General features: G+C 35.8%; 1 protein-coding gene across 2 annotated transcripts in view; it reads left to right on the plus strand.

Moving 5' to 3' along the window:
* Positions 1 to 15,280, plus strand: part of gabrb3 (gamma-aminobutyric acid type A receptor subunit beta3) — a 59,879-nt gene extending 44,599 nt beyond the window's left edge. Inside the window, exons 8-10 of one of the 2 annotated variants that reach the window (XM_073815190.1) lie at positions 8,321 to 8,565; positions 9,179 to 9,259; positions 14,148 to 15,280. In XM_073815190.1, the coding sequence (XP_073671291.1) occupies positions 8,321 to 8,565; positions 9,179 to 9,259; positions 14,148 to 14,528 (707 nt within the window). In that variant the 3' untranslated portion in view covers positions 14,529 to 15,280. The remainder of the gene's footprint in view (positions 1 to 8,320; positions 8,566 to 9,178; positions 9,260 to 14,147) is intronic. The other variant, XM_065264545.2, reaches the window with a different exon arrangement.
* Positions 15,281 to 15,728: the final 448 nt, after the last annotated feature.

Raw genomic sequence — 15,728 nt, forward strand, 5'->3', positions numbered from 1 at the left:
GCATGCTAACACCAATCAAGAGCCGACACGAAATCAAAGTCACCAAAAAAGTGTGTTTTTGTTTGTGAGTAAATTTAAGCTTGTTCAGCTTTCCAAAGAACCCAGCATTATGAGAACAATAGATGTTGTTTTTTATCCGGGGTAGAAGCGGAGTTGTGCAAGTGTGTTTGTTTAACACTGGATTTCGTTAAAATGGGGCAGTCCCATTGATAAAACAACCGGGTCATGGGTCGAACGCGGTAAATAAAACTGCATCAAATGTCTGTGTTTTGTTGGCAATCGATGCATAAGTGCATTGTAAAAAATTCTTTGCTGCCTTAAAATTCTTTGCTCCCTAATGAACTGCAAAGTGGATGTTTTGTTCAGGTAACTAACTCGTGCTGAAGCGTTTGATCCTCTCTTACTGTGACCTGGTCATGCAAGAATCAATGCAATGTGCTTCATGCGCGTCCCTTTTCTTCACACCAGAATGCTGCTTATGAGTTTATGTAAGCTAGGACAGGCATCCATCTGCCCACACATGTCCTCTTTCACTCTGGGGACTCGGGCCTTTACGGTTGAACACTGTGGGAGTGAAGTGACAAAACATTTCCTTTGCCTTCTATGCATGATATATTTTATCATACACTGTAATATTCTGCTTCTGTAAAGTCTGGTGTGTATTTAAGTGAAAACTCACCTTTCAAAGTTTGATCCTGCCCATATTGTAACTTATTGCTTAAGACGGTGGCTGCATTTTGAAACAGTCGCTGGTCCAGGCTGGTCATTAAATGGTTTGCCTACCACAGAGCATGTTCCAAATACCACCTTAAAGAGGACATTTCATGAAAATCTGACTTGTTCATGTTTAAATGCTATAATTGGGTCCCCAGTGCTTCTATCAACCTAGGAAATGTGAAAAAGGATGACCCAGTAACTTAGTTTTGGTAAATCATTCTCTGCAAGCATGTGAAAAAATAGATCATTGAAATTTAGCTCTCCTTGTGATGTCAGAAGGGGATAATATTGCCCCTTAATCTGAACTATTCAACCACAGCACTGCCATTTAGTGCAGAGATCAGCTCATTTTTATTTTAAAGGACACACCCAAAATAGCAAATTTTTGCTCACACCCACAAAGTGGCAATTTTAATATGCTATAATAAATTATCTAGATGATATTTTGAGTTAGAACTACACATATTTACTCAGGGGACACCAAAGATTTATTTGACATCTTAAAAAAAAGTCTTGTGAAATGTCCACTTTAAAGGAATATTTTACCCCAAAATAAAAATTAAGCCATGTTTTACTCACCATTATGTATGTATATGACTTTCTTATTTTAGCCAAACACAGTCAGAGTTGTATTATATTTTTCAACTTTGTAGTGGTATTGGATAGTGCCCCATTTTTAAAGTACCAAAAGCAACCCCATCTATCAAAATCTAATCCATATAGTTATTAAATGTATTTTGAGGCAAAGCAATGGGTTTTGTAATGTTGGGTCAGAGGTCAGCCTAACTTTAAACCGGAACTCCACCGTAAAACAACATTATGCTCCAACACTATATTTCATCACATGTAGTTGATTGTGCTGCCATCAAATGTATTAACTCCATATAAAAATTGTAAGCTTTGAACTGCTACAGTGACAGGGATTTGACGCGTTGTCAAATCACAGGAAGAAAAATGCACGACTACATATTCTGAACGTTCTGAATGGGGGCGGGTCTTGAGGTGAGATGATTGACAGTAGATGATAATGTTCTTTGATTGACAGCTGCACAGGATGAGCTAACGTTAGCTTGCTTTGCCCAAATTATGTTTTAGATATTATGACCATTTCACATTACCTGAGTCCATGGGTAAACTGGGTATCCGAAGTCCTCCTGACGAAAGCACTGGCTGCATATTCAAATTTTCGAGTAATCTGTTAGTGCTGTGTTAGCTGAGGATCGCGTTGACGTAAACGATAAAAACTAACCCCCAGTGGCCTGCATTTGTTGTCCTTACATCCACATATTGCAGAGGTTCTAGTCATCTTTTATCGAGGGTTTTGGTGATTTCCCCTTCAGAGACGGTAAAAGCGGAGTTACTGTTTGGTTGCATCGATCAGTGGTTAGTGGGTGGAACTAATGACTCAGTTTCATGCAGTGCATTCTGGTTAATTGAGTCCATTAACTCTTTCCCCGCCATTGACGAGTTAAGTCGTCAATCTGCAATACCGCAATACCTCTTCCGCAACTTATAAAAACCGGAAGTATTGCCCTAGGGCAAATAGCTGTATGTCTGTGTATGTTTTAAAGATCGCTCTGCATCTGATCTCTATCAAAAGTCCTTCACAAAAATGGAATTATCTCGGCTTTTTCTCAAAATTTGGTGTTTTTGATGAAACCTACACATTTGAGAGGTGATAAAAACAGAACACATGAAGGTAGGATGAAACAGATTTTTTTGTTTTAAAGCAGAGGGTCTGTTCTTTTATTTCATATATTGTTTGTTTATTTATTTAAAAAGGAGCATTTTCTGGAAGGCATTAAACTTTTGTGAAAATCATGAAAAATTCTGGCGGCGAAAGAGTTAAGGACCATAACGAAAATTCCACTTCAACACAATATCAATCTAATAATCGAAATCGTGCAAATTACTTTATTTTTCTCATGTAAAATGCTAAATGGAAATAAATTACTTGTGATAATAGGCTAAAATGTCTAGGGTTCAATTCCGCTTCAACTATCTCGTAAACACGTGTATGTCTGTAAATTATAAAGTTTGAAAAATAAATGTGCTCAGATGCAAAACCCTCTAATAGGGCGAACACACCAAACGTGAAGTCAACAATTTGTGTGAGTAGATTACACACAGTCAATTAAAAGACATGATAAGACGCAAACTCACGCAGAGTGATGCAAATGACGCGAATTGAGCGACGCAATTGTCGCGAAAACACAAGTTATTTGCCTCAAACGCGTCTTCGTGCAAGTTGAAAATATTCAACTCGAGCGAAAAATGTAATTAATCTAGAGCGAGAAATGTGATGCTTTGCGTTTGGTGTGTTGTTTTCTTGTAAATGAGCATTTTCAAGATTTTTTATCAGACTCTTAATTGATTCTTCTGAATTTTTGAATGGCCTGAGGGGATTTGATGAACACATAATATTTGCCGAGAGCATATGATTAATAATATCACATTTTTAATGAAGGTGGAGTTTAGTGACTTTTGCAGTGAGCTCCTTAAATGTTTCCTTGCAAAAACCTCATTGCTTCGGAAGGCATTTAATAACTATGAGGATTAGTTTTTGATGGATTTTTGATGGATATGACCTGGTGGTAGCTGGCTTGTTGCTGGTCTAATATGCTCTACTAGCTTGCATTAGCAAATAGACTACCTTAGATCAGCTTAAACTTGAATTTCCATCAGGAATATACAGTAAACCTAATTTTAAGTACATACAGTAGACCTATACATTTACTACAGTGTATGATGTCATTTAATTTTGCCTAAAAGTTGGAATCATGGCACGGTGGATTCCACATGTGCATATAAAGACATGTTTACACCTTGCTTGCGTCTTTTCCCGATTCTACTTCCCCCTTTCTCTCCCTTTATTACCGTGCCTCTCCATACTGTCCTCTTAAGGGTTCATGAACATAAATTATAACATACATTGATTCTATAGAAGATGAATACATTATGTCAAGGAAATGAAAGCTCACATCATGGTCTCGTACAAAATCACTTTGTTCACCATGGAAACCCGTTCAAGTGTAGCATTAGGGCGAACACCCGCACTAAATTATTAAAGGCCATTTAAATAGTAAGGAGACTAATATGAAAAGCATGTACATACTTTCGAAATCCACTGTCTGAGAGGTTCTGGGTATTTAAAGTCATGGTCGCAAAGTGCCTGGATTGTAATTCCAGGATTTGTACTAAATGTAGCTTTAAATGTTAATGTGGTGCTGCTCTGGGAAGAAACTGGGACAGTCCTGCTTTGCAGTTGGCAGACTTTTTTGTGAACTAGGTAATGAAATTCCTTTAGGACTGTGAATGTGATGGAGACAAGGTAAAGCACGCTGCCCTGCACCAATTACACTTTAATTAGAGGAAAACTCAGCAGTTACAGGCTGGAGCCTTAAGTTGGAAAGATCAAAGATCAGAACAGGCTTGTCAAAACATAGTAAGGATATATGCTCATCACTTCTGATTTCATTTTTGGAAAGCTCATATAGTAGTTGTGAGATGTGATTTGTGGGTAAAGTTGGCAGATCATTCGTGAAAGCTACTCATCTGTGATGGAGACTTTGGGTCTGCGTTCTATTTGTATATTTGAATCAGAGGTCGGTCCTTCACAGGGCAACAGCAACATTTGCTGCGGTCACAAACTTTTTAATCTCATTATCATGTTTGCCAAAAACTGATTAACATATATTATAAAAAAATCGATGTTGCACTTAAATTCGTAAGATTAATCAACTTCAATTTACAATTTATCACTACAGTGAGGAATTGCTATAATTTATAAAAAATAAAATTGAATTAGCTTAAGTTTTTTCAACTTTATTTTTAATAATTTATAGTAACTCCTCACTAGTCATTGAAGTTAAAAAAGCATTGTAATTTTAAATTGATTCAACTTAAAAATTTAAGCGCAACAAGGAATTTTTACAGTGCACACTACCTGTCAAAAAGTTTAGGATCACTTTACTGAATTGTTTACCATGAACTTAAAAATGTTTTAGTCTAAAGGTTTATATTTAAATACTTAAAGGGATAGTTCGGCCAAAAATGATATTAAACCCATGATTTACTCGCCCCCAAGCTGTCCGAGTTGCATATGTCCATCATTTTTCAGACAAACACATTTTCGGATATTTTAGAAAATGTTTTAGATCTTTCAGTTGATTAAATGTGAATTTACTGGGTCCACGACCTTCAAGTCCAAAAAAAGTGCATCCATCCTTCACAAAATAAATCCAAACGGCTCCAGGATGATAAACAAAGGTCTTCTTAGGGTAATCCGCACGGTAATCCGGTACAGTTTAAGACAGATATGCCGTTGACTTTTTGTGTACTATAGGTGGTGACGTCACTGCCTGCGAGAAAACTGATAATTCTCCAAGTCCCATGTAAACGCAGTTGTCTGCATAGCCGGCTTATTGATTTGCATGTAAACGCATGAAAACAATCTGTTTTCTGTAATAAGCTGATTTTTGATAGTTATCCGCTTATTCTGTGCATGTAAACGCACTCCATGTTACAGCAGCAAAGTCCTTGATTATTACGCCAGAATGAGAGTATAGTTCCTAGCCATTTCTGCCTAAAAAAATCACAACTTTTAATTTTCCGTCGGTCTTAGTACACGATGTAACTACAGAAAGGTCAAGTTTTGAATAGGAAAAATATTGAAACTCTTTGGTTATGTTTTAGCGTGATGCTAATGGTCTAATCAGATTCAATGGATTATGCTAAACTATGCTAAAAGTGGTACCGCCAGACCCGGAGATCAGCTGAATGGATTCCAAAAATGGTTAAAATCAAATGTTTAACTCTAGAGGAGCTGGAAAATGAGCATATTTTCAAAAAAGTGGAGTGTCCCTTTAATTAAATAGATGGAATCATGCAATAGTGGCATTTATTTATAGTGATAATATATTTTATATAAAGGCAATTTATAAGAAAAACCTTCTTGAAATGAACAAGTTACATAATAATTTGTCATTTCACAACTTTATTTGATGTCTACTGCCATTAAATGTCAACACACATTTGTGGATACCAACACTTTGAATAATGGCAGATTGCTGGTATTGAGAAAAAGTTTGGATAAACAAGGGAGAAATTTATAGAGTGGGAGTTTGGACAGTATGTTAGCGTTATCTTCTCTGCATGCGTGTGTTTGTACATTTCAGAGTGGGTGTTTGACCAGTTGGAATATTTCTCCTCTTTGATCTCAGACGCCAGTGACTCAGGATTGACTCGCGGTTTAAACAGAATAGAGTATCACAGCTAGAATCATACCAATAAACAAGCTATTCGGCTTATATAATGCTATCTATAATATAGCATACGATTAAACATGAATGTGGCATTTGGGAAAGAATGTGAACATTAGGGAAATGGCAGGAGGAGAACAAACAGTTTAGGGCTATTCTGCTGTGGCCAGCTTTGTTGATCAGTCATGCTGTTTTATATGCTGTATGTTTTCCCCGCTGTCTCACATCTGGCCTCAGTACAAATGAATTGAATATAATCATCTAATTAGGTCAGACTCATCGCATAATGCATAATATACAAAAGGGTGCAATGTTGTGGCTTTTTAGAGACCAATTAAAGGTTTGCCGGGGATAAAACAGCATTTTATTTACATTTGAAATGAATTACGACCCTGGTTAACCCTGGTTCTGTAATCATAAGTGGATTATTTGTATTTAGATTGGACTGTGTTGTTTTTATATCATTTTCTTTACTGAGCATAGCTCAGATCTGGCATTTGAAACACTGTGACAGCACTCAATCTGTAGCACCCATTCTCAGAGTCCAGATTTGTGGTGGGCGGCAGAACAGAGGTGTCAAAAGAGAGCGCGCTTTCATCCCTGGCTGAGTCCCTTCCTGAATTTTCAGTGTCGATGTGTTCTTCCTTTCATAAGCATGTACTTTCAAATTAGTTACACTTGGTTGTGTTGACCCTGACTTTCTGTATAAGCTTAAAGTTAGCTTATATATAGAACATACAGTACAGGACGGTATGGGGCAATGCAGAGACACATGACAGTGAATGGAAGTTAATTTTAAACAGTAAATCACAAAAATGCATCAGAAGTCCTTGAAGCCAATTATTATATTTTTTGCACATATAAGATTAAGGTCTGAACTTACTATAACCATTATTTTTAGATCATTATAAAAAAATTTCATTACCACAACATGATATTACATTAAATATATGCATTTACAAACTCATGTTTCGGTAATGAGAACAAAAAGTTGTCTAGGTACTATGACAAAGAAAATTCAACTTTTATCTGGAGAGAAAAAATAAAAACTGCTTACCTGGGAGCCATCTTGAGTGTCACAGTCAATTATGTCCCTTTTTTTTTAAATGTTAGTTCCTTGAGGGCTTAAACAATGATTGAAAATTGTTGCGGAGGATGAGAAAATTGGTCTTGGACACATTTATATTCCTTATTATTGTCTCTACATTTACCAATGATCACCAAATACCACATGTTTCTTTACTGTAAATGTTTATAGTATAACATGCACTGAAGCTTTTATTTTTTTGATTTTTTTTAATTATAAATATTTCCATGTCAAAGAACCCAAATTCAGCCATGGACACGTTGCGGTAATGAAAATGTTCCCCTTAAATGTGAAAAAAACAACAACATTGGTTTGTATGATGTCATTTGAAATCATGGACAAAATAGTACTTGAAGAGATGTTTGTAACTGCATGCTTCTTGTTTGATACTCTTACTTTGCATTTACTTTTTTTATCAAAATGTTTCATGACACCTCATAAGTCTAATTTTGCGAGAATCACCCAGATGGGATCATGTACTGACATGCTTTACATTGTACTTTATCGCATTGCTCATGCATACTGTAGCTCAGGGGCAGAGCACTGCATTAAAAGGACAAAAAGGCATTCGTTCGAACGCAGGGAACAAACATACTGATAAAAATGTATACGTTGTAATGCACGTTTTGGATTAAAGCATCTACCAAATACCTAAAATGTAATATAATGTAAATGCACTTTTTCTTATATTTTATATCTTTAATGGATTGTGTCTGTTTGGAGGCATATCAGTCCTTTCAGAGTTTTTTTGTGCTTGTTGCGGGCAAAAATCCTTGATTTTCTTAAAAAATGCGATGGAATATGCGGTATATGCAATGAAATTGCGGGAACCTGTCAAAATTGTTTACAGGTTTTGCATCTTTTCATGTCGCGTAATTACGTCACTTCCTAACATTCTCATGAAAACAGGGCACACAGCTGCACATGTGTGAAGTAAATGCAACATTTTTCAACTTTCTGCTAAGATATATATGATTTTTTGCTACGAAAACGCGGGGATTATGAAATCATGCAAGCCCTGCATATTTTGTGATTAGAAATCTGCAATTTATGTGGCGAAAGTGCGGCGTATTTAAAAAATGCAGCCCCTGCATAAATATGCCAACTTTTGCTGATTATGCATTAAATCATGCGATCGCATAATCGCGTTTTTCTGGAGGGACTGGCATATGCACAGCATTTTCTGCACGTTTTTATTATTCTTTTGTTAGATTGAGTTGTATGATATATAATATTATTGCATACAATTCCCCAGGTATCACCACTGTGCTGACCATGACCACCATCAACACCCATCTGAGAGAAACACTTCCAAAGATCCCATACGTCAAGGCCATAGACATGTATCTGATGGGCTGCTTCGTCTTTGTCTTCTTGGCTCTTCTGGAATATGCTTTCGTCAACTACATTTTCTTTGGCCGAGGCCCTCAGATGCAGAAGAAACTGGCCGAGAAAGCGGATAAAGCCAATAACGACCGTAACAAATATGACGGCAACAAGGTAAAAGGAATGATCTCTTTATTTAGCAAGTTATCGCATTTTTTTCAGTATTATGCAGAGCTACATAGTAGAAGAAATCTAGCTTTATCATTGTTTAAATGTCTGGCGGTGTTTTAAATATGCTCTAAGACCAACCATATTCAAATTTAACACCATTGCTGAGTATTTTCTCTCACAAACATGCTACCAATCAAGCCAAAGTAGTTAAACGAGTGGGTCAGGCAGTCCAAGCCATAAAAATGTATGCCGAATAGACTCGCTACCGAAACGATTGCAAAAAATAAACAAAAATGTCACGTATGCATTGTGAAACCGTCAGCTACATGTCTGAAACTGCCGAACGCAGCATCTATGTACTTATATATCTATGGCCTGAGCTGTGTGATTGTGTAGAGGCGGGGCTAATTTACATATGCATGATCTGTGTATGTAAATGTGGCAAGGGTGGAGAATTATATTCAAGCTATTTTAAGGCATGTAGAATTTATTATCATAGAAATAACTTTCACATATGCAGCACAAAGATAACTTTTAAGGGATAAATGATCGACTCGAATTAAAAATATGGCTCAGATAGGCTAAATATGTTTATATTTGTGTTTTTACTTACCAGCCTGTTCAGGAGGGAGGCAACTGCAAGCCCACAACCGTCAAACAATCCAATCAGGTACAAGGTCATCGTCATTCACGAGGGGTAAGTGCAACAATCGAGTGTGGAAAACATACATAAACCAGTCCTTTTTATCGTGAGTTTTGTCAATCGGTAAGGTTATTTTATCCTTTTGCATATTCATTTCCTCCTCTGTGTGATGATGTGAGTCACAAGCAATATTCCCATCATTTCTATCTGGTATGTCCTTCATTTAAATGAATATTATGGTTCAGTACATTTCATCTCATACCACACTATTTCATGCCCATGTTCTGTTGTTTGATACTATCAGAAACACTGATTCAGATTATGACTCGAGGTTCAGCTGTAATGATTTTTCTGCTCGAATGTATTTCTGAATTATTTATTACTGCTGAGACTCAGAGGTAATAGTAAATAAACAATTAATCTGATTAAGTTACTTCCTCTTGAGAAATAACCTGAACATCGAATGTCGATGTTGTTCAGAGAAATGCCAAATATTGTTTTAGCATTCAGCACTGAGGGTTATGTGTCTGGAACGTATTATTTCTAACTGTCGATCTGTTTTACGAACGTTTTAATGAAAGAAATAAAGCTCAGTGATTCGTTTATTACAAAAAGTGTTCCCAAAAGACCACACGTTACCAGCTTGCTAGTTTTTGATTTACATTAGCCTCAATTCAGTCCATTAACAGCACCCAACAATTTATAACCTCAATATATTTTTATATTCTTTACAGATTGAAAGGAAATGGAGGATGACGTAATCCAACAGTTTAAATCATTTATTATTTGAGGCCAAGTGAATCTCATTTTAATATCGTTACTGCAATAGCTGTAATGATTGATTCTAATACACATTTTTTATTGCAAATCTAGAAATGAAAGTTTTACTTTTTTCTTCTATTTGTGGTACAGTATATTAATAAATATATACAATACCAGTCAAACATTAACTCTTTCCCCGCCATTGAAAAGTTATCTTGTCAATTAAGAGAAAACACTTTCCTGCCACTGACGAGTTTTTCCGTCAATCCCTATTTCCGCTATTATCCACCAGGTGGCACTCTTACCCAACTTATAAAACCCGGAAGCAACCGCTAAGCCCAAACAGTTTAAACCTTGTGTATGTATTGATCATTATTCTGAATCTGATCTCTATCAAAAGTCTTGCAATTATCTCAGCTTTTTACTCAAAATGTGGTATTTTTGAAGAAACCTATGCATATTTGAGAGCTGATAAAAAATGAAAATAGGATGAAAGAGTGTTTTTGTATGAAGGCAGAGGATCTATTCTTTCATTTGATATATTGCATGTTTATATATTTAAATATATATCTTTTTTAAGGCATTAAACTTATGTGAAAATCATAAAAATGCTGCCGCTGGCTGGAAACTTTTTTTAAACGCTGGCAGGGAAAGAGTTAAGGGACAAAATAGTTATTGTTCCAACATATTGATTTTTTTTATTACAAATAAATATTATTTAACAATTTTTAAATGGATGTTTTGGACCGAATAATGAAGATTAAACAGGCAATAAAAGCCCATAATAGATCCTTTAATACTGTTTAAAAAGCATTTCAGGGTGAGACCTTGAGAAGTAGGTTGATAAAATGCCAAGAGTACATTTTTTTACTTTCTGTGCAAAGGGTGACTAATTTAAAGATGCTAAAATATAACATTATTTAGTATTTTTTTCGTCATAATTTTCATAGTAACTTCCCATTTGTGTTATTCCATTGTTTTAATGAGTTACTTAAGGAATAATGGACAATGGGCTATTGAATTATTCGAAAATAATTCACACCCAAAGTGGTAATGCAGCACGACGCGAAGCAGAGTTATTTTTAGTTCAAAGGATCGGAGTACTCGAATAATTTAAAGGACCCAATCAATTATTCCGCTTATATCACGGTTACCACAAACAATACTCCGGTGGATATTTTAAGTCATTTGACAGGTCAGTTGTGCATATATAGAAAAGTAATCAGTGTTGGGGGTAACCCATTACAAGTAACGTGCATTACGTAATAATATTACTTTTCTGAAGTAACGAGTAAAGTACGCATTACTTTTTAAATGTACACATTAATATTTGAGTTACTTTTTCAAAAAAGTAATGCAAGTTACTTTTTTTGTTTAATTAATTTGATTAAAAAAGAATTATGTACTGAATTAAACTTAACATAGTCACATTATGCACTCTATGCGTACACGTCTGTGTGGGAACAGTTTGAATCAGAAACTGAGATGGCATGCCAGAGTTCAACATTTTTGTGATGAAATATGCAGTTTCTGAATGCAGAACTTTTAAGTCATAAAAAACACCTGCAAGGCCTGAAAGAGATCAAGCCACAGCCAAGAAAAAGTAGCGCAAAAGTAACAAAAAAGTAACGTAAGCATTACTTTCCATGAAAAGTAACTAAGTAACGCAATTAGTTACTTTTTTGGGAGTAGCTTAATATTGTAATGCATTACTTTTAAAAGTAATTATCCCCCACACTGAAAGTAATGCATACCCATGAGACATTTCTCAACCAATCGGAATACAGCATTCAACAGGTATAAAAATTATTATTCCATGGTCTGTTGGAATTCTTGATTCTGATTGTCTGGAAGTTATGGAATAAAATCATTTAATGCACAGTAACTGATGAAAAATGTTTAACTTTTTACCCATTTGGTTAACTCTTTCACCGCCAGCTTTTTTAAAAAAGTTGCCAGCCAGCGCCAGCATTTTTCATGATTTTCACCAAAGTTTAATGCCTTCCAGAAAATGTTCTTCTTTAAATATATAAACATACAATATACCAAATGAAAGAACAGACCCTCTGCTTTCAAAAAAAAAAAAAAAAACGTTTCATCCTACCTTCAGTGGTTCTTTTGTAATCAGCTTTTGAATATGGGTAGGTTTCTGCAAAAACACCACATTTTGAGCAAAAAAAAAAGAGATAATTCCATTTTTTTGATGGACTTTTCATAGAGATCCCATTCAGAGCGATCTTTAAAACAGACACGGACATGCAGCCGCTTGCCATAGGGCAATACTTCCGGGTTTAAAAAGTTGCGGAAGAACGCCACCTGGTGGATAATAGCGGTATTGCGGAAAGACGGAAAATCTCGTCATTGGCAGGGAAGCGTTTTCTCTTGATTGACGAGATATCTCGTCAATGGCGGCGAAAGAGTTAAATACTGCCCTGCAAAGATTCACGGCATTTTTGTTTTTACTAGTTTTAACTTGTCTATAACTTGTCTATAACTTGGCAAATGACCATGGAATGAGTGGGATAATCAGTAGCCTGCCGTGCTTTGAAGTATTTTAAATGGACTTTGAGTCGTGCAGTTAAAATCCTGTAATGCATGGCAGGCCGTTGATTATGCCTTACTTATACTGTTGAATGCTTGAATCTGATTGGCTGATGAAGGTTCTGAGGTGTGCAATTATTTTCTGGGAAACGCACAGCGAACGTAGTTCCAGGTAGCTCTCTTGACCGCATTACAGTTTCTTATCACTTCCCAAAGTTAACTATAATAACGGACTAACAAAAACATCATGACAGAAGATTTACCAAGGCAATAATAGCGCTGTTTAGAGACGCACAGAGGTATCCTTGGAACACAATCTCTCTCTTTCGCTCGCTCTCCCTCTCTCTCTCTCTTCTCTCTCTCTTTTTTCTCTCTCTCTGTGTTTTTTCTCTCTATGTTTCTGTCGCTCTTGCTCTCTTTCTAATAACTTCATTAATAACTGCATTAGAATGCTATCAACATTTTGGAACAAGCAAAAAAGCCGTTGGATGAGACGCGGATGAAATAGTCCTACTCACAATAGAAATTTTAGTACAAAAATATAGTATAAGCGGAATAATTGACTCAGGGACACCCAGGTGTGCATTATTTTTCTAATAATTTAATGGCATGTCATTAATTATTCCTTACTTATTGCACAGCTCTCTAAATTGCTTGATTCTGATTGGGCACCCATAGCATTCCAAGGTTCGTCAATTTCAAATAATTACCACTCAAAACTAATAACACACGGGTGCAAATTATTTTGACAGGTACAGTTTAATATTACACAAAAAAAGAAATAGAAAAATGTCTTTTAATAACATATCCAGCATTATATTTACAAGTGATTAAACCAAATAGTGTGTTCGTGACATTTCAACATCTTGTCTTATCTTAAAAACGAAAGTAAACAGGTTTTCCTCGCCGAAGGTCTGCATTTGTTAAAAAAAAATATTTCAAATCAATATTTAACGTACCTTACTTCACTTACACTGCAAAAAATTATTTTTAAAAGAAAAATGTTTTTAGTATTTTTGTCTTGTTTTCATTAAAAATATCTAAACATTCTTAAATTAAGATTCTTTTTCTTGATAAGCAAAACGAATTTAAGTGATTTTGTGCATAAAACAAGCAAAAAAATCTGCCAATGGTGTAAGCAAATTTTTCTTGATTTTTTATTGAATTTAGTGTTTAAGAAAAATGTTCAAGATTTTTTTGCTTATCCCATTGTCAGATTTTTTGCTTGTTTTATGCACAAAATCACTTACATTTGAAATTTTTGGTCTAAAAACTACACAAATTTTCTTGGGTCGTTTTGCTTATCAAGAAAAAGCATCTTAATTTAAGAATTTTTAGATATTTTTACTGAAAACAAGACAAAAATACTAAGAATATTTTTCTTGAAAATCATTTTTTGCAGTGTATGAGGTAAATAGACATGTAATCAGCATGTTAATGTATAGGCCTTGGGTCCTGATCACATTGTTGGGTCTTATTTCTGTGATACATTCTGCTGCCTATACATTATCCCTTACATAAAGAATGAGTAAGAGACCCTAAACTTGTATATGGTATTGTATACAGCATATACTTCCATATTTATTTAGTATTTCTGTTGTTAGAAATGAATAAAATATCTGTTTATATGTGTTTTTAGTGTGGTGACCAGGACTGTCTGTGCTTGCAGGTGGACTCGCAGGGAAATATTCTTTTGACCACCCTTGAGATCCACAACGAGGTGGCCGGGAACGAGATCACCACCAGCGTCACCGAAGCCCGAAACTCCACCTCAATGGTGTTCGATAACTCAGGAATCCAATATCGAAAACAGAGCACAGCACGGCCCGAGACGGGCCGTCACAGTCTGGACAGGAATACGCAGTCGAAGAAGCCGCGGCTGCGCAGGCGTTCTTCCCAGCTCAAAATCAAAATTCCTGACCTCACAGACGTGAACGCCATCGATCGATGGTCACGGATAATATTTCCCTCCGCGTTCTCTCTTTTCAACTTGATCTACTGGCTCTACTACGTGAATTAGGCCTCAGATGTCAATGGGTTTTCCCCCTTCAAAGTTATTTTTCATGTTGCCAAGTAGTAAATGGAGACTTTTTTCGCTCCGACCAAGGGACGTACTTCTACGCAATATAAATATATCAAGGTTTTTCTACATGTAGACCCTTACGGTGTTGATAAGGGTCCAGAGCAAATACTACCTGCACTTAAAGGGGCTATCTCATTATATGCCCATGCAACGTACTCAAACATTCCCATTCACATATTCGCAAATTTTCTAAAGACTATTTCTGTATATAGAAATTGCAATTTTTGAAGCCACAGGACTTCCGCATGATGCACTGTTTTTGAAATCTGGATATAAAGTCATGAATTGCTGTATGTAGCCCCGATCGGAGGATGCTGTTTGCGAATGCCAATAAATCTTTTTTTTGTTGTTGTTGTTGGTGTTGGAGCACAGGAGATTGATATTAAACGAATATCGCATTTTAAATGTTATTTCAAATGAATGTGGAACGCAATATAATGAGAACTGCAGGTCAGATTACATCTTCACTTTGCTACGTGCACATCAGCCGTACCAAACTTTACACTTTGCTATTATGATCTTATTTAAAACAAAGTTTGTATATAATCGTGTTATGATATGCTTTTGGAGCGTGATTTCCATCTGCCTTGGGTTGATATGATTATATTCCACTTTTCACTTTTCTTTTAAGTGCTATGGTATATGTAAGATAAGATTATCTCGTTTCAAGGATGTCAAAAAGGCAAAAAGAACAAAAACAAACACTGGAAATGTGGAATATTGAAAGCAAAGCCTGCAGAGGATTTCCATGATGCTAGACATTCCTGACATTTTGTTTCCGAATTTTGTCGCTTTTTGTTAGTTGCAGTCAATACTGTATGGTTTTCAAGTTTTTTTTTTTTTTTTTTTGAATGCTTGAGTTATTGTAGGCCTTATGTAAACGTCGTAAAGCCCATATTCAAGGTTTGTTTCGCATTTTCGGTGAAGATGAATGGTATTGCTCCTTATGCACATTGTAGGAATTGTACATTGATACACAACTTGTCTCAGGTTCTCCTTCAACATATTTCTCCGACTTTCAGTATTCGCATCTTATTTGTCGTATATTTTAATTTGTATTATATCCTTGTATACAGCAACATCGCAGCATTTTCTTGATGTAGAACAGCATGATATTGTTTGCATTTAGAGATTCTC

Source organism: Paramisgurnus dabryanus, chromosome 7 (genome assembly GCF_030506205.2).
Source record: "Paramisgurnus dabryanus chromosome 7, PD_genome_1.1, whole genome shotgun sequence".
In the NCBI taxonomy this organism is placed as follows: Eukaryota; Metazoa; Chordata; class Actinopteri; order Cypriniformes; family Cobitidae; genus Paramisgurnus; species Paramisgurnus dabryanus.